Source organism: Sciurus carolinensis, chromosome 6 (genome assembly GCF_902686445.1).
Source record: "Sciurus carolinensis chromosome 6, mSciCar1.2, whole genome shotgun sequence".
Taxonomy (NCBI): Eukaryota; Metazoa; Chordata; class Mammalia; order Rodentia; family Sciuridae; genus Sciurus; species Sciurus carolinensis.
The window spans coordinates 29,830,856-29,852,841 of NC_062218.1; the positions used below are offsets into that span (position 1 = coordinate 29,830,856).

At 40.3% G+C, this 21,986-nt stretch overlaps 1 protein-coding gene across 4 annotated transcripts in view; it reads left to right on the forward strand.

Annotated features, from left to right (window-relative positions):
• The first annotated feature begins 1,225 nt into the window (after positions 1–1,225).
• The window catches only part of Ttc23l (tetratricopeptide repeat domain 23 like), a 62,078-nt gene continuing 41,317 nt past the window's right edge, over positions 1,226–21,986 (forward strand). For 3 of the 4 annotated variants that reach the window (XM_047556307.1, XM_047556310.1, XM_047556308.1), the window contains exons 1-4: positions 1,457–1,660; positions 2,430–2,504; positions 7,745–7,931; positions 9,830–9,953. In XM_047556307.1, the coding sequence (XP_047412263.1) occupies positions 1,659–1,660; positions 2,430–2,504; positions 7,745–7,931; positions 9,830–9,953 (388 nt within the window). In that variant the 5' untranslated portion in view covers positions 1,457–1,658. The other variant, XM_047556309.1, reaches the window with a different exon arrangement.

Below are 21,986 nucleotides of genomic sequence, written 5' to 3' on the forward strand. Positions count from 1 at the left end.
ATACTGTTCCTAGAGTCACAAAATCCTTACAGAATCCTGAAGCTGGAAGGGGCTTTAGAAAGCAAGCAGTACAAACACATTCACTGTAAGAAAATTGGGATCCATGGGTTGACTTGGATCAACTTGGCTACACAGAGTTAAAATAATAACCTTGACATCTTGTTCATTGCTCTCATAATTGTTCCATGCCAAGGGTTCTCTTAGGAAACAAAATAATCAAGAGGGTGGGTTCTTTTCCAAAATTTTGACTCAGGAGCTCAGTGATACGGATTTATCCTTGAGTTAACAGATGGTCCAGGTTTTACTTCAAGATTTTAAGCAAACTCATTTAAATAACACTACAACCTAGAGGATATCTTGGCAGTCTCAGATCAATGGCAATTTAACTTCCACCCTACAGCCAGAAAGAACAACATCAAATGTAAATTCCATCTTTCAAGATCCCAGTAAATACTGCCCATCTCTACCTAGCCTACTGTTTGTTGGGGGTGGGGGGAGTATATATCCATTCCAACGTCAAACCAGTCCATTGTCGGGTTCATGATAACACCCTTAAACCCAAACATTCCAGGGCTGGGGTTGTTCTCTTAGGTATTGATCACAATTCCCTCCGCACTTGTGTGCATTACTACTGTGTGTTTCAGATCACTGACTGGTTGTGATGTGGTGGTTGCCAAATGTGCCCTCCTCTCTCGAAAATATTCCAACTGCTAACCACTGGTCCATCCAGCCGCCCATTTCTTAGGCTACTCACTTTCTGCATTCCGCTTTCCTGAACAAGCCTGGCTGCGATCGTACCGGGGGAGAGAACACAGACGAAGCCAGCACTGTCAGGAGGGGTATCTGAGTCTGTCCTTTGGGGTCTGGGACTCGGAACACCCGGGAGTGCGGGGGTGCAGGGTGCGCAGAACGGAATGCGGGGCGCCTGGGCGGGGGATGTCGCTGAATGCCGCGCGCGGACGTCGCAGCTTTAAAGAAGAAGGGTCCTTAGACTGGTGTTCCTTCCCCTCCTTCGACGAGATTTATTCTTTCTTCGTCATCTTCGGGCGGAAACGACGATTGGAGCAGCAGAGGCGGCAAATTCAAGGACCAGCCTGAACTCACGAAGACAGAAAGCGCGCCACCGCCAGACGCCAAGGGCCTAAGAGCCTCCAGGCGTCCTCGAGACCGGAAGTGCCCCGCGTCGCCATGGCTACAGCGCCGGCGCTCTGGGCGCGTGCGCAGCGTTCTGTTCCCACGGCAACCCCATTGTCTTTCAAGGGCAGGAACCCGGGCGGCCAAGGCCGAAGGCGACCTCGCTAACCCTGTAGTTTCCGCAAGGCACAGTTGTGGCTTCCGGAACCCGGTCGGCTGAAGCCTCGACGCTGACGCTGCCCCCGGTAGCCGAACGGCGCGGGCGAGGGAGCCTGGAGGGCTAGATCCGGGGCGTGGCTTCTCAACCCAGGGCCAGGTACGCGAACCGCGGCCTCCGCGCCGCCCTTGCCCGCCGGCGCCTCTGCGCTGGTGGGCGGGAGCTCCCGAACGGGCCCGGCACGTGGCGACTGGCTTACCAAGTTACCCAGGAGCAACCGCGGAAAAGGAGACAGGCCCTTCTTTGAGAGAAGGGCCTCAGTGTGGTGTCCTAAATTTGTTGCATTGTGGAAACTTATGGGAACAGAATGTAGGAGTTTTGAAAATAGGGATTAGAAGGATATTTGATATTTGGTATTAGGTATATGGGAACTTGGGTCAGAGAGAGCTAGCTACTCCTGAATCCGGTGGGAATGAGTGACATTGTAGGATGAAATGAGGAGGGACGTGGTGGGTATTAATGTTTCATAATTGTGCATTGGATATGGATTCGATTCGACAACTTTGAGAAATGAATTTCACAAATGTTTATAAATCACATTTTCCACCATGTGTTTCAACCATTTCCCTCATTACCTAACAGCAGCAACCAAAGTAGACACATGGGTGTTACTCCTTAACTACCGTCTCCAATTGGCGCCTAGGAAAAGGAGGAGAATTAACTAATGCTGTGAATGTACTTCATTTAGTGCTGAGAACTGGTTGCTTTGTTTGGGTCTTCTTTCCATCAGGCCTGCCAAAGAATATTTGAGTTAAGTAGGTGACCATAGTTCGGATGACCCTGTAAATGTAAAATTGTGACTTTAAGTGTAAAAACAAATAACAACAACCCCCCCCCCAGCATTTTAGAGAAGTAATATGGAATAGAAATTAGGAAAAAGAAATATGTCAGGTTTTTTTTTTTGCAAATGTCTTTATTTTCTGCTTTCTAGGCATCTCCATACATGAGTTTGTATAGTCTATTTGTGGGTTTACATTTGGCAGTTTAAATTTAATGTTAGTAGTAACCAATAGAGGGACAATAAAACAAACTCCTAAGCCTTTTTCTCATAGCTGATCTCACCTATGATTCTTGCTAGGAAGAAGATGCAAGCCAGCCCCATCTACATCCCAACTGTTAGCAATGACACTGACTGGGACTTCTGCTTCCATCTGTAAGTACCATAGAAACTTGACATCAAGCTTCCTCCTTGACCAGAAATACAGGGACCCTCCCATCCCCCTTAAAGCAAGCCTGGGTAAGAAACTATGCATGCATATTAGAAGAAAAAGTTCTGTTGTGATGTGTTTTAATAGTAATTATGGTATAGTATCCATTTGTATCTGTAACTTTGTAAGATAAAAGAAAATTATTTCCCTAACTTTAAAAAAAATAAGCTTCTTAAAAAAAAGTTAGTTTATTTATAAGACTGATAAAATCATAGAGAAAAATATAAAAATGAGAAAATTGTTTCATGAAATAGAAATAAATTAAAATTTTCTAATCATAATTCATTTTTGAGCACACATTATATGCCTGTCCCCTAACAACTCTGTGAAGGAGTTACTACCTTTGATACCACCTTTGACTGATGAGGAATATAAATCAAAGAGAGTTTAGGCAGTTTGCCCAAGCTAGTTGATGGTTAATGGTTTTCAAACTGGGCAGTACTCCAAAGTCTGTTCTTTAACCATTTCTCTCTTCCAGATTATCTCAACTTTGGTGCCATTTTGAGTCAGAGAACTTTTTGTTTTGGAGGGATAACCTATGCATTGAAGGATATTTAGCAACATCTCTGGCCTCTACCCCACTAGATATGTGTTAGTCAGCTTTTCATTGCTGTGACCAAAATACCTGACAAGAACAACTTAGTTGGGATTGTGGCTCAGTGGTAGAACATTTGCCTGGTGCATGTGGGGCACTGGTTTCAAGCCTTAGCACCACATAAAAATAAATAAAATATAGTTATGTCCCTCTACAACTAAATGTGTGTGTATGTGTATATGACTTAGTGAAGAGCAAGTTTATTTGGGCTCACCATTTCAGAGGTTCAGTCCAGGATTGACCAACTCCATTGCTCTGGGCCCAAGATAAGGCAGAACATGGCACAAAAATATGGTAGAGGAAAGAAGCCCAGGACCCAGCGGATGAGAAGCAGAGGGAGAAAGGGGAAGGGGCCACAGGGAAGATGAACACTTCTAAAGTATGCCTCCAGTGACTGCCCCTCCATCAGCCACACCCCACTTATCTAGAGTTACCATCCAGTTAGCCCATTCAAACTGGGATTAACTGTTTAGGTTATAGCTTTCAAATCTTAATTATTTCACCTCTGAATATTCTTACATTAACACAGGAACTTTGGGGAGCCACCTTATATCCAAACCATAACAAGATGTCAGTAACATTGTCCCAGTTGGGAGAATAGAAAATGTCTTCAGACATTGCCATATGTTCCCTGGGTGTAAAATCATCCTTAGTTAAGAACCATTGTTCTGTATCAGTGCTGTTGAATAGAATTATAATGCAGGCTACAAATAGGAGCCCAATATGTAATTTAAATTTTTCTGATTGCCATAGTAAAAGTAAAATGAAACAGGTGAATTTAAACTTAAAAATAATATATTTTACCTGTCTCAAAATATTATATAAAATTATTAGTGGAATATTTTACATTTTTTAATAATTCAAATTCAGTGTGTATTTTACACTTAATAGCACATCTCAGTTCTGACTAGTTACATTTCATGTTCCCAGTAGCCACATGTGACTACTGGTTACCTTACTGGATAGCATAATGGTATACTATCTCATCAGATATCTTGAACTTAAATGTTATAGAACTACAATTGAAAATTTTAAAATGCAGCATTCATAGTAGAATATCTTACAATCAGATAATTCATACTGAATACAGTATTACTAATCAGAATTCATATTTGCAATGGCAGCATATGGAATAATTTGTAAGCTTAGCAAGGCAAACTTCATCAAACCTGCCTATTTTTTTTCTTTCTTTTTTAAATTTGTTCTTTTTAATTATACATGACTGTGTTTTGACACATTATATATACATGGAATACAACTTCCCATTCTTCTGGTTGTACATGTTATAGAATTACATTGGTTGTGTTTTCATATATGAAACAGAGGAAAGTGATGACTGATTCACTTACTGTCTTTCCTATTCCCATTCCCCCCTCCCTCCCCTTCATTCCCCTTTGTCTAATCCAAAGTACTTCTATTCTTCTCTACCCTCTCCCTTTATTGTGAGTTAGAATCTGCATATCAGAGAGAACATTGGACCTTTGGTTTTTTGGAATTGCTTATTTCACATAGCATATTCTTCAGTTCCATCCATTTACTGGCAAATGCCATAATTTCATTTCTCTTTATAGCTAAGTAATATTCCATTTTATATATATATATCACATTTTCTTTATTTGTTTGGACCTAGGCTGGTTCCATAGTTGAGCTGGTGTAAACATTGATGTGCCTGCCTGTGATTTTTATTCTGACTCTTCTTTGAGAGATCTTTCTTATCTTTTATAGTGAGGTGTTCAAAGTTAGATCAGGGCTGTTTCTTTGAAGTCTCTAACTTGCTGCCTTTGGTCTCAGCCTAATTTCATTCAAGTCTTTATTTAAGATGTTAGGGCTTATGATATTTAATATCCATAATTAGTAATTTCTTTGGTTACCCTAATGGATTTAACTTCTGCTCCAGTCGTATGAAAAATGCAGCTCAAGCAAAATTTTCTATACAGGGAGTAATTTTCTTCCTGTTAATTTTCTTAAGTTTTAATCTCACCACAGATTTTCTGTCTCCTCATTTTTTTTCCAAACACTTTAAATTTCTTTTTTCATTTATTTATTCATTATGTATATTAGCATTTTGTTGCTATAACCAAAATAACTGACAAGAACAGTTTGGATAGGAAAGATTTATTTTGGTTCAGTTTAGAGTTCTCAGCACATGGCCAACTGACAAAATCACAGAAACATCATGGTGGAAGGGCATCATAAAACAAAACTGCTCAGCTCTTGGCAGCTAATACAAACCCCTCTAGGGCACACCTCCAGTGGCTAGTTCTTCCAAGTAGGTCCCACTTCCCAGTAGTCCTTTCAGCTGTCAATGGATGATGAGGTCAGATCCCTAATCAATGCCTAAAAGTCCCACCTCTGAATCTTGCCACATTAAGTTCATGGTTCCCACGCATGATCTTTTGGGGACATTCTGTGTCTAATCACATTATGTTACAAGTTATTTGAATCTACTGTGAGCCAGGTATCAGTGTTTAGAAACAAATGAGACTCGCCCATCCTCTGGTGGAGTTTCCTTGCTAGAAGGCAAAGACTCAACAACAACATAAAGAAACAAACAAAAAAATCAAACTGTAACGTGAACTGTATTATAATAGTGGCTTGGGGAAATTTTTGCAAGCCTTTTGTACGGCCTGTTTATCACTACTCTAGTGAAAGACTTCTGGCAGGGGTGACATTTGGGTTGTGGGGAGAACATGAAATTCATCAGTCAGAAAGGAGAGGATTTTTTTTCTTTTTCTTTTTCTTTTTTGGTACCAGGGATTGAACTCAGGGGCACTTAGCCACTGAGCCTCATCCCCAGCCCTTTTCTAAGGAGGAGAGTTTAACACCTCTGATCACATCACATTACCAGTGTTCCCTGGCTTTTGTCTACTGAAAGCATACTTATCTCTGGGAAGAAAGGGATCCTGCCTAGGCGTGGCCTGAAGAAATGTCACTCTCCTGCCCACTCATCTTGGCACACTGCATGGATACGTCATTTGGAATAGGACTCCGGATGTTAATGTATCATCTCTCAAATGATGTAAAAGATTCACTTGACATATTTTCCCCCTCATACTTTTCTGAATTTCCCCCCTTTTTTAAAAAATGTAAACATATGTAAACATATGTTACTTTATCAGTTTAAAAGAAAGATGCATTTTAATTTTAAAACTTTGTAGTGACTGGACTTTTTAAAAGCTACTGTGAATACAAAGATTGTTTCTATGGGGAAACTTACAGTTGTTATTACACTTAAGATCTCAGAATTCTGTGTCTATTTCATTGTATAGGATTACTTCTGTGACTATCTTTATAAATCCAGTTACCCCTTCACAATTACTATCAGCATTGAAGTCACAGATCTATATCCTATGTGAAATTGTGTATGTGTGTGTGTGTGTGTGTGTGTGTGAGAGAGAGAGAGAGAGAGAGATTGATTTTCAATTCAGCTCTTTCTCTCCATGTTTAGTTTCTAACACAACTGAGAGAGCCAGTTCTCTTCTGACTATGCACTTGACCCAGTGTTGAGTTCCTTCCCCTTACCCTGCTGGGATTCATCCTTATTATGGTTTGGATATGAGGTGTCCCCCAATAGCTCATGTGCGAAACAATGTAAGAAGGTTCAGAGGAGAAATGATCGGGTTGTAAGAATCTTAACCCAATCAGTGTAAGAGATTAACTGAGCGGTAACTGAAGTGGTAGGGTGTGGCTGGAAGAGACTGGAATTGGGGTGTGACTTTCGGGTATATATTTTGTATCTGGAGAGTAAAGACTCTCCCTCTCTCTCTGTTTCCTGAAGATGTGAGTTGCTTCCCTCTGCCACACTCTTCCACTCTTCTACCATGATGTTCTGCCTCACCTCGAGCCCTGAGAAATGGAGCCAGCCTTCTATGGACTAAGACCTCTGAAACTATGAGCCCTCAAACTTTTCCTCTTCTTTAATTCTTTTGATCAGATCTTTTAGTCACAAATAGCTGACTAAAACAATTCTCTTTGCTTAGTTAGCCACTATGCATTGAAGCTTCTAACATAGATAAAAATGGACATAGACTACAAAATGTAGCCTCAAAATGTTAGTTCTCCATCCCTTATTTCATTATATTCATTTTCTGTTGTAGTTCGAATCAGAATTTCAAGATCTTTGAGATATTCTAATTCAATATGCTCATTTTGTGGATAAGGAAAAATAAATTGTGGTGCTAATTATAACAGTAATAGATTATGTTAAAGGAGCACTTACTAAATGCCAGTCATTGTGATGTCATTATGAGTATTACCTCATTTAATTCTCTAATTTCATCAGGTAGGTATTCATGTTAGCCTCACATTACAGAGAAGCAGATTAAGTGCTAACTTTCTCAGGGTCATGTGGTAAATAAGCAGCAGAGCTGTTATTCTAATGCAGGTGACCAGTTTGCCAAATGTGTTTAATTTGAACTGTCACATTGTTATTCTAGATGCTGGACTTTGAGGGTAACATGAGTTTACCACCTATTTTTATTCCTTCAAGTTTAGTTTAGAAAGCATGTCCTTATCCTCCAGTTGGGAGAACTATCGCCTTCAATTTTTTCTTTTTTGAAAATCCTAACTCCTTGTCTCTCACACCTACAGGTCACCGCAAACCCCGATCCCAGCACAACAGCAGACAGATGAGGTGTATCCCACTTATGGGTCTGAAGAGAGTGAAGAAGACACTGCAGTTCAGGAAGAGGAAGCAATCACCGACTATATGTCTCTTCCCAAAGAGAAACTAGTTCAGTCCCAGAAGAAAATAACTCAGCTTATTAAGGAAAAAATGGTAAGACAAAAAATTTTTTTTACCCACATAAAAAGATGCCCTTGATTAGAGGGACTCTTCATTCACTGCAGAATGAAGCACACAAAGTAGGGTGAAGGGCTACGTTTCTTTGTAAATGGGAGGAAAAGCAGAGCACAGTTGAGTTAGCCAACCCAGTTTGCCACCTGGTTCACCATCTAGTCCTCCCTGGAGCATTTGTGCTCCTAGCTTTAAACTAAAAAGTAATTTGCCTCTTCCTATTGCCATAGGATTAAGTTTGATTAATTAATTTAAAAAATTTCTCCTGGAAGGTTTCAGGATGGCATCACTGGGAAACTACTGGAAGACCAGAATATCAACACAGGAGGCTAAGAACAAGGATAGCCAGGCAGAAGTTTAGGTTGAGGCCTGGTAAGGATATGGGTAGGATGCTCGTAGTCACAGTGTAGATATAAAAAACCCAAAAGACTAGAAACATGAGATCAAAGAGTCTAGGTATGCATTTCTAATAGTCAGTAGCTTAGTATCTAGGATCTTTGAGTGAGTGTGTAAGCAAGAGTGTTCAAAACCCTGGATCCTGAGACAGCAACACATTGACTCTCATTAAAGGAATACAGACATCAACTTGCTTCCAGAGCCTGATTTATCAACAGAGTTCATATACTGACTTCCTGTCAATTTCAGGTCATGTGTTCTCTTGTAGATAAGGGCTGAGGGGCACCTCAGAAGCATATGATAGGAGTTGATACCTCTTTAGATGGATACCTCTAAGCTTACCTCCATATCTAGACCTTGTAAAAGGCTATCCTGTCTGGACCCATTAGTATGTCACACATCTAGGCTAGAAAAAAACATTTCTCTAGCCTTGGATTCCAAGTGTGAGCTTCGGAGGCTTGAAAACCCCTTAGCCAGTTTGGTAATGACAAAGATTTAGATCTTAGGAGTTAAATTAACCCAACTCAGAACTCATAGACAACCAGAAGAGCAAGGTGGTACCACCAGCAATAGCAGCAGTATCAGGGTGAACTCTAAGTCCATGTTGGTTGTACCTTGGCCACAGAGTGTGGGGATGAATACAGACTATCCAGAGTCAGGGAAGAACTCAAAGCTTTGGGGTCCCATTTCTGTGATTTTTTCTTTAATGGTGTTATGCCTTTTCCTCAAAATGGAACTTAATGTTTTCAATGTTCAGCCAATGGTGAACTCTCAAAAATGCTGACTGAATGGATGTTTTTCAAGCATCAAGGGAAGTGTCCCTCTACCACTTCCTGTACCTGTGTATTTGAGCAGGGAGCAGTTGAAGCATTAGGTTCGGTTGTGGGTACAGGGATCATGAAGAAGTAAGTAGTCCTTGGACTTGCATGAAGTGCTACCATACTCGTACATTACTTCTTAAGTGGGTTACATTTATATAGTGCTTACAAGTTTGGATCACTTAGACACTGATTTTTTTTTTTTTTTTTTTTTTACTATAACTCTCTAAGGTAGATAGTATTAATTTCTAAATCTCAGAAAAGAAAATTAGGACCACGCTGATCTATCCCAAAACAACACAATTGGTAAACGTTAGAACCACAGCTGAAATTCTGGGCTTTTTATTCCTTGTAGTGCTATTTTCATTTTCACCAGGAAATAAACGCCTGACCCTGTTGAATGGTGCAGCCAATAGATGATTGTGTTTGTAAAGTCATTGAACACATGACTTGAAGGTATAGTTCTGTGCCTTCTGGAGCTCTGCCCATCAGCTCCACAGTGGTAAGAGGGGCTCTTTTCTCCACCCCTTCAACAAATACTGAATGTGAATCTCCTCTGTGCCATGGGCATACAGCAGTTGAACATGAGGAATAACCTTTCTTCAAGTGATGTGCCAGAGATTTTCCTCCTTTCCCAAAAGCCCAATGACTTTTTGCTCATTGCAGACTATCCAAGCAAACAAGGAGCTGATTCGATGTGTCATCCTTTCTCGAATTGTTTTTGGAGAAGAACACTGGAGATGTGCACAAGCTTTAACCAACCTGGCTTATGGCTACCTGGTACTGAGAGGTACTTGTTTCCTCAGCTGGATCTGGGTGGGCTAGCTTATGAAGCCAAATGGAACCACACACAACTCCTTGGGTAGGGGAATGAGTGGGAGGGCACCTTCCAGTTTCCAACTCACACCTCATCAAGAGAAATGAGATTCCATGGATAAGGCAGACAGCAGGTATTAGTAAAAAATGTAACAATGGAAATGATAGTTATTATTTGGCATGTTCCAAGGTAGTTTTATTTGGTCTTTATAATTATCTTGAAGGGAGTTACTGTTATTATCCTTAGTTTATAAACAAGACACAGTGGACAAAGGATAGTATCGGGTTCCAACCACAGATTAATAGGGAAACTTTAGGAAAATATGTGTACCCCAAGCACCAGGGAAGCAGACCCAGTAATAGGACTTGAATTCTAAAACTTGAATTCAAGTTCTTAGAAGATTGAGCTTAGAGAAAGTCAGGGCCCTCATCCTACAGAAGTGGTGTTTCTGGAAGGTACTCCGGTATAGGTGTACAAGATGGAGTTCATGTACTGAAACTGGAACCCAAAGGAAAGCTCCATGAAGGTAGATACTTTAGAGTACAAGTTTCATAAATATGTGTTGACAGACTAATTGAGGCAAGAACCCATTTCTAGAACTAGGGTCATGGCCAGTTGATCCCTGCCCCTTGATCAACCAGTCTTCCTGCATGGACTGTTTTTACTTCTGCTGTGGAATTCACTCTATTTTAATCATAAGTACTTTGTTTAAATGCTCCTACCTCTGAAATAGAAGCCTCTTGAGGGCAGGGACCAGTTCTCAATCCAGAATAGATCCTTGTATACAATATGTATCAGCACATTATTGCTTGATAGAAATGAATTGCCAGCCTGTGACTTTCTAGTGCCTCTCAAACATCAGTCTGAAATGGGGCCTAACCTTAGTGATTTCAGTACTTGAGAAATTTGAGGACTTAAAAGGAAGGGGAACCAATATACGGGGGCTATAATGATCCTAGATGTCAGAAATCAAAAACGCTGGATAAAGTTAAAATTGAATTCACTTCTCAGGTACTAATCTCAACAATTGTTTTCCTTCTCAGGGATCCTTAGGCCCTTTTACATTCATTTGTTTTTAATTCAACTTTAGGTTCATTGATGTGATAAGTTCACAAGTGTTTGGGAACAGCGGTGCTGTGAATCACAGGCCATATTAGAACATCTGTTATGTACCCAAAGGAGGGATTCTTCACTTACCAGAAGAGCAGGTAGCAGTCTGTCTGTGGGATTTGAGGGATACAAGGAAGGCCCTCAACAAAATAAAATCTCCTAATGGGGCTTCATCCCTCCTTATTTGGATCTCTGTATTCCCTTCAGACTGATTCCCTCAAAAATACTGCCTTGGGCTGGGATTGTGGCTCAATGGTAGAGTGCTTGCCTAGCACGTGTGAGGCCCAGCATTTGATCCTCAGCACCACCTAAAAAGATAAATAAATAAAATAAAAGTATTGTGTCCATCTACAACTAAAAATATATATATTTTAAAAGTGCTACCTTAATGGTAAGGGTACCACTCTGACATTTTTAGAACTCCTTTTACAAGCCTGGTGGCCCTGTGCTAGGTACTGGGGATATATAGTCCCTGCACCCTGAGAGCTTACGGGGTCTCATAATAGGACCTCACAATAGTGGTGGAAACAAAGTTCCAGGGGATATTAATCATTGGTTTTGCCATTGAGTAAGGGCAGGGAAGGTTGCAGAGAGAAGGTGATATTCTGTCTTTGAAGAATGAGTGTTCGTACAAGTAGATCTTGAGGAGAATGGTATAATATACAAAGTTGGCCCTGCATGTGTAGATCCGAAGAGTGGGAGCTGAGAGAAAGCATTCTGGGAAACTCCTTACACAGAACATTGGAGGTTCTATCCAGACTCAAGGATTCAGGTTAGAACAGAAGATATCTTAGGACAGACAGGTTATGACAGGAAGTGAAACTGAAAAGGTAATTTGGGCCCAGATATTAAGCTGTTTGAGGAGTTATTATGAGACATGAAGTGATGATGTAATCAACTTGTATTGTAGAATGAGAAACTTCAGGTTAGACTGATGGAGAAATTGGAGGTGAAGACCAGTTAGACCATTATCCTGTCCAGAGGAAAATAAATGAAGGCATTGACCATGGCAGTTAAAATACAAATGAGATAACTTAAAAATGTAGGATTGATGACATTTAATGATCAATTCAATATGGAGTGGGAAGGACATGGAAGGGTTGAAGTAGTATGATCTGATCAATTAGTTGAAATGGAGTTAAAGATGAAGACCAGGAACTGAGGGTATAAAGCTACATGGTAGAATACATGCTTAATAAGCATAAGGCCCAGGTTTGATTCCTAGCACCTAAATAAATAAATATAAAAAATAAAATAAAAAATATAAAAATGAAGAGCAGGTTGATAGAGAAAGGGAAAGAAGCTGCTGGGTTTGGTGTCAGACAGGCTGGTATTCAGTAGATTGCTGAAAAGTGGATCTGGAGCTCAGAGATGTTAGTTTAGGAGGGATTAGGGAACAAGTTGAGACCATAGGAGCAGATAATTTTGATCAAAATGTGTATAGAATGAGAGGGGAAGAGGGCATAAGAACTGAGAACAAGAAGGAATGGGTAACCAAAGAGGAGCAAAGGAAATGTAAGAATCAGGAGGGGACTGTCTTGGAAGCTGAGGGAAAAGACAGGATTTCAAAAGGAAGTGCAGTGTGGTTTCAGCAGTTGTAGGTAGTAGAGTCAAACAGGGTAAAGGTTGGAGAGAAACGTGAGGTTGACAATTGGTAGGTCATTGATACTTGGGCCCTTGGAGAGCCCAAATTCAAAGAGACTTTTGCTCTGATTTAGACCTGAGATCGTGAAAATTTAAACAAGAGATGAAAGTGTTTGGAAGGGAGATTTATCTGAAACTGGAACAAGGCCAGCTGCTACTGCTTCTGGTATGGGTAGAGATTACTATGGTAGGCCCATGGAAGGAACTTGGCCTGCATCTTCTGAAATCCACCCTTTCTGTGATCAGATACAAACTGATTTTGAGTTTTTTTCAATTAAACGAAGTTAGGTAAGCAGGTCATGTCACAGAAGATGATGAGGATATCCTGTTTGCTACATGAATGGAGAACTCCATTTGGGATAAGAGGTTGGAGAGTGAAGAAATTTTCCTGTACAGGAAGGTTTTTCATTTTTCTAGATGGAGAAACAGCTTCCTGGTTAAATGAAGTGCTCACATGGTATGAGTTTCTAACACCCAGCCTAGAATTGTTCTAGAATAGATGATGATTGTGACCTTTCTTTGAGGATAGCTCAGTGCCTTTTATTACATAGTAGTTCTTACCCAGTTTCTTACTGCCTTTTTTTTTTTTAATGTCTGGTGCATGGAATAAAACAAATAAGGATCTGAAATTGCAAACCTTTCAGAGGGATAAAATTATTGCTGAGTTCCACTTAGTTTTGTTGTCATTAATCCTGTAACTATTTTAAAATGGACAGAATGTATGGGACAGCTTCGTGTGTAAGCGGGACATGTGTCTCTGTGTGTTCATGCCTCACTGCACATGCTCACGTTTTACAGCCATCAGATCTGCACTCCTCATTTTCCTCTAAGCCTTTTACAAAATTGGAATGGGGAGTCAAGCCCAAAGGTTGATTTCTCTTCACCTTCAATGAAGATGTAGTGAGCAGCATATATGTGAAATATTATGAAGAACACTTGGGGAATGTACAAACCCTCAAGAACTTAGACCTATTGTGGAAATGAGCAGAAAAGACAAGGGAAGATTATTTACAAGGGGAGGAGAATGAAGAAAAATTTTAGGCAGAGAGGAAGAAGCCAGTTGGGTTGGAGAGTTTAAAGGTTTTAAAAATGGAACAACTGGTGGGATGGGGTTCATAAGAGAACATGAGATCTTTGTAAAGCACAGCATGTAAATGACTGTTGTGGTGAGATAGGCTGAGGGGTGCTGGCAGTGGAACCCTTGCCACCCCACTGGGGTTCTCTGAGGTGATACAGCAGCTGAGGAAAGGGCAGACAGAGAACACCAGGGCAGTTGGCACCCAGAGGTAAACTGTTTTCAGATGTTCAGGAAGGAGAATAGTAACATGGACAAGTAGTTTCCTGTTGTTTTGCTTATTATTAATGAAGTAATAAATTAATCACTTATCCTGTTATTACTGGGAGCTTTCCAGGCATTCAGAACTTTGTTACAAGTGTTATAAAATCCAGAAAAAGAAGTATAAGTTATGAACTCTGTCTAAAAAACTGGTACAGAAAGAATAGAGAATGCTAAAAACCACATAATCTAGCCCTGAAGGAGCTTAATACCAACCTGCAACATTGTGAGAATGCTACCTTTTCACAGAGATTCCGTAAGCCGTACTATCAAAAATGTCTTTAGTAAGGAAAAACATAATAATTATTCTGTAAGAGAAATAGACCCTGACAATAATAATAGTGACTAGGGTTTCTTGAACCTTATTTCATTCGGGCATTACTTAATCTCTTTTTACGAATTAACTTAATCCTTATAACAACTCTACAAGATAGATATTATTTTCATTGCATTTTATAGGTAGGTAAATTAAGGTATAGGCAGATTAACTTGTTCAAGACTACATGATTACTACCAAGTGCATAAGCCAGGATTTATATCTGGGAAGTTTGACTCAATACTTGGTCTCTTAATCACTGTTCCACAGCAGCTTCTTAAATATAAACAAAGATCAAAACTGACTGTTTTCTGGTAACAGTAGCAACCTCCTAAGACTGGGTATCTCTGAGCATATTCTCTCTGGCCTGAGTCATATAGTTAACATTAGTGATAGAATTCCAACCCAGACCAGAGCAAAATGATTAATGTATTAGGTGGGTCATTTTTGGACCCATTTTGCCAGTCCATCAACATTTCTTTGTAATTCCTGCATCTCAGACTCTGGAATCAGACCTTGCTGCCCCTCTGAATTTAACCTCTCCAGTTATTACTAGTGCACAGAGGAAAGGATAGTATCTTTGTTCTGAGAGGGCAGATAAAGGAGAAAAACTTTATCTAGGGGCAGACACCAGATTGAAGATGTAGGGCTTGGAGTAGGAGAAAGCACAAATCTGTAGCATGCTCCCTAGTTAGATGCATTAATAAGTCCTATAAATACATATCTATACAGAGTGTTATTTTTACATTAAAAAAGGGTGTTCTTGTTCTTAATAAAACATGAATTCATTCCAAAGTTACTGATAATGAATTCATAGTACTTTTTGTCATAAATTTTCATAAAAATAATTATTATCACAGAGTGGAGAAGACGTGAACTTCTTTTAAATAGGACTCTTTCATATTTAAAAATGTTGGAAAACATGTATAGAGTAGTTGTCTCCAGTCTTTTGTGAGTTAGTTCCCCATCACTTAATACAGTTTGAGCAAATACTCTGTATATATGTGTTTATTATAAATTTTGTACAACAGTGTTGATTGATATGTCATGTAATATTATAAACATTTATAAAAATAGAAAAAAGAATAAGATTAAAAAGATAGCAGATAAATTTTTATTTCTATCCTCTACTCACTCACCCTATATGCCCATAGGGATATGTGCTTCCTACTTGGGGGAACCAGAGTAGATCATCAGAAGGTGAAAGGAGTGATATTCCCCTCAGGGCCTGCTTTAAACTGTAACAAGTAGTTTTAAATCAAGATACAGTTTAGTTTGCTTAAGCCGCATTGGTCACTACCTCAGCTTTTTCATCAGAGGGACCCCAGTGTGGGGCAGGAGAGTGTGGAGTCAGGGAATTGTATTGTTAATGAGCTGCTGAGCTTAAAAGGAAGTATTCCTCCTGATATTTCACCAGTCCTGGGCACTTTGGCAGGGAGGAGGCAGGCTGGCAAACTTCCAAGGACTGCCTAAAAGCCACTCTCTCAAGTGCTGGTTTCTTTGCTTCCTATTCAAGAACCCAGAAGGGGTGCTTCTGTGCTGATGTGTGTGATGCAACTGCTTCTGCATGTTCACTTGACTCCTCCTGAGGACCCAGGGAAGCATCTGAATTTGATTGCTACAGTCCTTGATGACACACTCCCAAGGACCCACTTGGTTTTGGAAACCAGCCGGTTCGGTCAAAACACTCACAGTTTACCAATTTATTGTCTTCATTTGTAAAATAGAAATTCCATCTTATTATGTCCCGGGAAGAGTTTTCTGTGGTCCACTAGTTGCTGCTTTCTTTCTCAAGACCTGTAGATTGAAGAATCATACTTAACCTCTTCATCTTGGCATCCTCTGTGGTATAGACATGTCCCCTCTAAAATTCAGGTGTACCATATGATAGTATTAAGAGGTGGACCATGAAGAGGGGATTAGGTCATGAGTGTGCCTTCTTCAAGAATGGGATTAAGTGGGTATCAAGATGGCGGACTAGAGAGCGGCTGCATTTCATGTTGCTCCAGGACTCAGGATTCAAAAGAGGAGATATTGAGAGACTTGGGACCAACTCAAAGCCGCCGGGTGAGTCTCTCCCATTGGGGAGGCGTCCTGGATGGGTCGGTAGTCCTGGAACGCAGGGAACTTCGTGAGGTAGTTGCCCGGCGAGACGCCCCTCCCCCCACTGGAGCAGTGAACACGGACAACTGGGAACTTTGCAGAGGAAGCCACTCAGCACAGCGCTTGGTTTCAGAGTAACCCACCGGGCTTCAGCGGCTGCCCAGAGGAGGGGCCGCATAGGTAGGCGATTAGGTGCAGAGCAGGGTCCCAGGACCTAGGCGGCTTTTCGGTGGAAGAGCTGCAGAGACAAGCTGAGGGGCGGAGTGAAGGTTCCAGGACAGCGGGCAGCTTCTCTGAGGAGACTCGTCTGCGAAGGGTGAGGCTCCCAGGCCCAGGAGGTAGGTCCGGGCCCCTGGGAACATTGCAGAGGAAGACTGCCCCGCCCAGGCGGCAAGATATCCCTCCCCCAGCTGGAGCAGGGAACACAGACAGCTGGGAACTTTGCAGAGGAGGCTGCTCAGCACAGCGCTTGGTTTCAGAGCAACCTGCCAGGGCTCTGGCGGCTGCCAGAGGAAAAGCTGGCGGTGAGCTGTTTGGACTCAGAGCAACCTCCTGAACAACGGAGGGGGGGCTGCCCTGAGGAGGTGGAGGTGCGCAGTGAGTTGCTTGGTCTCCAAGCGACCACACAGAACACCGGGTGGCTGCCTGGAGGAAGAGGCGTGCGGCGGGTCGCTGGGGCTTGGAGCATCTGTACGAGGCTCCAGGTGGCTGCTCAGAGGAAGGGTCGCATAGCCAGGCAATTAGGTGCAAAGCACGGTCCGGGGACCTAGGTGGCTTCTCGGTGGAAGAGCTGCACAGAGACAAGCTGAGGGGTGGAGTGAAGGTTCCAGGACTGCGGGAAGCTTCTCTGAGGAGGGGCAGACTAAGGAGACTCGTCTGCGAAGGGCAGGGCTCCCAGGCCCAGGAGGTAGGTCCGGGACCCTGGGAACGTTGCCTGGGAAGGTTGCCTTGCCCAGGCAGTAGTTGTGGACTGAGGGGAACCTCCAGGAGGGGAGCTGACCAGCGAGACCTCCCCACCAGGTGAGTCTTCCCCGCCGGGTGAGGTTTTCCCACAAGGACAGTAAAACCAGAGACACAGGCCCAAACAGGCCTTGCCTCAGCCCGCAGCCTAGTTCCCCTTTGGTTGACCATTGGTAACAAGTGGAGGCACCTCTGCCCACTAGCAGGGAATATACCCCACCTGAAGGCCACCATGCCTAGAGAGGCAGCTTCCTTGTGCAGCACCGCATTATCAACTTCAGCCAAGACTTCAGGCTACTGAAGGATAAGAGGGGATATACTAGCAATCTTCAGGGACATTATAAGTCAATAGAGGAAATCTGCAACATCTCAGCAGTCCACTGATACCTGAACAACAAGAGAAAACAAGGGAAGAAAATGCCTCAAACAAATCTAGATGTTACATCAATAAAATCCAATGAGAGCATGGCAGAAGAAATGTCAGAAAGGGAGTTCAGAATGTACATAATTAACATGATCAGGGAAAGCAAATGATGAAAGAGCAAATGCAGGCATTGAATGATCGCACCAATCGACAGTTAAAAGAGCAAATACAGGAAGCAAAAGATCATTTCAATAAAGAGAGATATTGAAAAAAAAACCAAACAAATCCTTGAAATGAAGGAAACAATAAACCAAATTAAGAACTCCATAGAAAGCACAACCAATAGGATAGAACACCTGGAAGACAGAACCTCAGATATTGAAGAAAAATATTTAACCTTGAAAACAAAGTTGAACAGACAGAGAAGATGGTAAGAAATCATGAACAGAATCTCCAAGAACTATGGGATATCATGAAAAGGTCAAATTTAAGAATTATTGGGATTGAGGAAGGCTTAGAGAAACAAACCAAAGGAATGAACAATCTATTCAATGAAATAATTTCAGAAAATTTCCCAAATCTGAAGAATGAAATGGAAAATCAAGTTCAAGAGGCTTATAGGACTCCAAATACACAAAATTACAACAGACCCACACCAAGGCACATTATAATGAAAATACCTAACATACAAAATAAAGACAGAATTTTAAAGGCTGTGAGAGAAAAGAACCAAATGACATTCAGGGGGAGACCAATACGGATATCAGCAGATTTTTCAATCCAGACCTTAAAAGCTAGAAGGGCCTGGAACAACATTTTTCAAGCCCTGAAAGAAAATGGATGCCAACCAAGAATCTTATACCCAGGAAAACTTACCTTCAGATTTGACGATGAAATAAAATCCTTCCATGATAAACAAAAGCTAAAAGAATATACAAAAAGAAAGCCAGCATTACAGAACATTCTCAGCAAAATATTCCATGAGGAAGAGATGAAAAACAAAGAAGCAAATCAGCAAAGGGAGGAGCTATCCTAAGGGAACTCTCAAATAAAGAGGAACCAAGTCGTGTCAAAAATAAACAAATAAATAAAATGAGTCAAATGACCGGGAATACAAATCATATCTCAATAATAACCCTGAATATTAATGGCCTGAATTCATCAATCAAAAGACATAGACTGGCAGATTGGATCAAAAAGAAAGATCCAACAATATGTTGCCTACAAGAGACTCATCTCATAGAAAGAGATACCCATAGACTAAAGGTGAAAGGATGGGAAAAAAACATACCATGCACATGGACCCAGCAAAAAAGCTGGAGTATCCATCCTCATTTCAGATAATGTGGACTTGAAGCCAAAGTTAATCAGAAGGGATAAAGAAGGACATTTCACACTGCTTAAGGAAACCATAAATCAGCAAGACATAACAATCATAAATATCTGTGGCCCAAACAGTGGCTCATCCATGTATGTCAAACAAATCCTTCTCAATCTCAGAAACCATATAGACCTTAATACAATAATACTAGGTGATTTTAACATGCTTCTCTCAGCATACCACTGGACAGATCTTCCAAACAAAAATTGAACAAAGAAACCATAGAACTCAATAACACAATCAATAATTTAGACTTAATGAACATTTATAGAATATGCCATCCAACAAAGAGTGAATACACTTTCTTCTCAGCAGCACATGGATCCTTCTCTAAAATAGACCATATATTATGCCACAAAGCTAATGTTAGCAAATACAAGAAGATAGAGACACTACTTTGTATTCTATCAGATCATAATGGATTGAAATTAGAAATAAATGAAAGAGTATAAAACAGAAATTACTCCAACACCTGGAGATTAAACAATATGCTATTATATGATGAATGGATAACAAGATATTAGGAAGGAAATTAAAATATTCTTAGAGGTAAATAAGAACAAAGAAACATCATATCAAAATCTCTGGGACACTATGAAAGCAGTATTTAAAGGAAAATTTATTTCATGGAGCGCATTCAATAAAAGAAGTAAAACTCAACAAATAAATGACCTAACACTACAGCTCAAAGCCCTAGAAAAAGAACAGACCAACACCAAAAGTAGTAGAAGACAGGAAATAGTTAAACTCAGAGCTGAAATCAACGAAATTGAAACAAAAGAAGCAATACAAAAAATTGACAAAATAAATAGTTGGTTCTTTGAAAACATAAACAAAATTGATAAACCCTTGGCCACACTAACAAAGAGAAGACGAGAGAAAACCCAAATCACCAAAATTCGGAATGAACAAGGAAATATCACAACAGACACGATTGAAATACAAAACATAATTAGAAGCTATTTTGAAAATCTATACTCCAACAAAATAGAAAATTTTGAAGATATCAATAAGTTTCTAGAGACTTATGAATTGCCTAAACTAAATGAGGAGGACATACACAATTTAAATAGACCAATTTCAAGTAATGAAATAGAAGAAGTCATCAAAAGCCTACTAACAAAGAAAAGTCCAGGACCTGATGGTTTCTCATCCAAGTTCTACAAAACCTTTAAAGAAGAGCTCATTCCAATACTTTTCAAAGTATTCCATGAAATAGAAGAGGAGGGAACTCTCCCAAACTCATTCTATGAAGCCAATATCACCCTGATACCTAAACTAGACAGAGACACATCGAGGAAAGAAAATTTCAGACCAATATCCTTAATGAACATCGATGCAAAAATTCTCAACAAAATTTTAGCAAATTGCATACAAAAACATATTAAAAAGATAGTGCACCATGATCAAGTGGGTTTCATCCCAGGGATGCAAGGTTGGTTCAACATCAGGAAATCAATAAATGTAATTCACCATATCAACACACTTACAGTCAAGAATCACATGATTATTTCAATAGATGCAGAAAAAGCATTTGATAAAATACAGCACCGCTTCATGCTCAAAACACTAGAAAAAATAGGGATAGTGGGAACATTCCTTAACATTGTAAAGGCCATCTATGCTAAGCCCATGGCTAATATCATTCTAAATGGTGAAAAACTGAAAGCATTCCCTCTAAAAACTGGAACAAGGCAGGGATGCCCTCTTTCACCACTTATATTCAATATCATCCTTGAAACTCTAGCCAGAGCAATTAGACAGACCAAAGAAATTAAAGGGATATGAATAGGAAAAGAAGAACTCAAACTATCCCTATTTGCTGATGATATGATTATATACTTAGAGGAACCAGGAAATTCCACCAGAAAACTTTTAGAACTCATAAGTGAATTCAGTAAAGTAGCGGGATATAAGATCAATGCTTATAAATCTAATGCATTTTTATACATAAGTGATGAATCTTCAGAAAGAGAAGTTAGGAAAACTACCCCATTCACAATAGCATCGAAAAAAATAAAATACTCAGTCTCACAAAAGAGTTGAAAGACCTCTACAATGAGAACTACAGAACATTAAAGAAAGAAATTAAAGAACACCTTAGAAGATGGAAAGATCTCCCATGTTCTTGGATAGGAAGAATCAATATTATCAAAATGACCATACTACCCAAAGTGCTATACAGATTCAATGCAATTCCAATTAAAATCCCAATGACGTACCTTACAGAAATAGAACAAGCAATCATGAAATTCATCTGGAAGAATAAGAAACCCAGAATAGCTAAAGCAGTCCTTTGCAGGAAAAATGAAGCTGGGGGATGGCAATACCAGAACTTCAACTATACTACAAAGCAATAGTAACAAAAACGGCATGGTATTGGTACCAAAATAGACAGGTAGATCAATGGTACAGAATAGAGGACACGGACACAAACCCAAATAAATACAATTTTCTCATACTAGACAAAGGGGCCAAAAATATGCAATGGAGAAAAGAGAGCCTCTTCAACAAATGGTGCTGGGAAAATTGGAAATCCATATGCAACAGAATGAAACTAAACCCATATCTCTCACCGTGCACGAAACTAAACTCAAAATGAATTAAGGACCTTGGAATCCGACCAGAGACCCTGCATCTTATAGAAGAAAAAGTAGGTCCAGATCTTCAACATGTCGGCTTAGGACCAGACTTCCTCAACAGGACTCCCATAGCACAAGAAATAAAAGCAAGAATCAACAACTGGGATAGATTCAAACTAAAAAGCTTTCTCTCAGCAAAGGAAACTATCA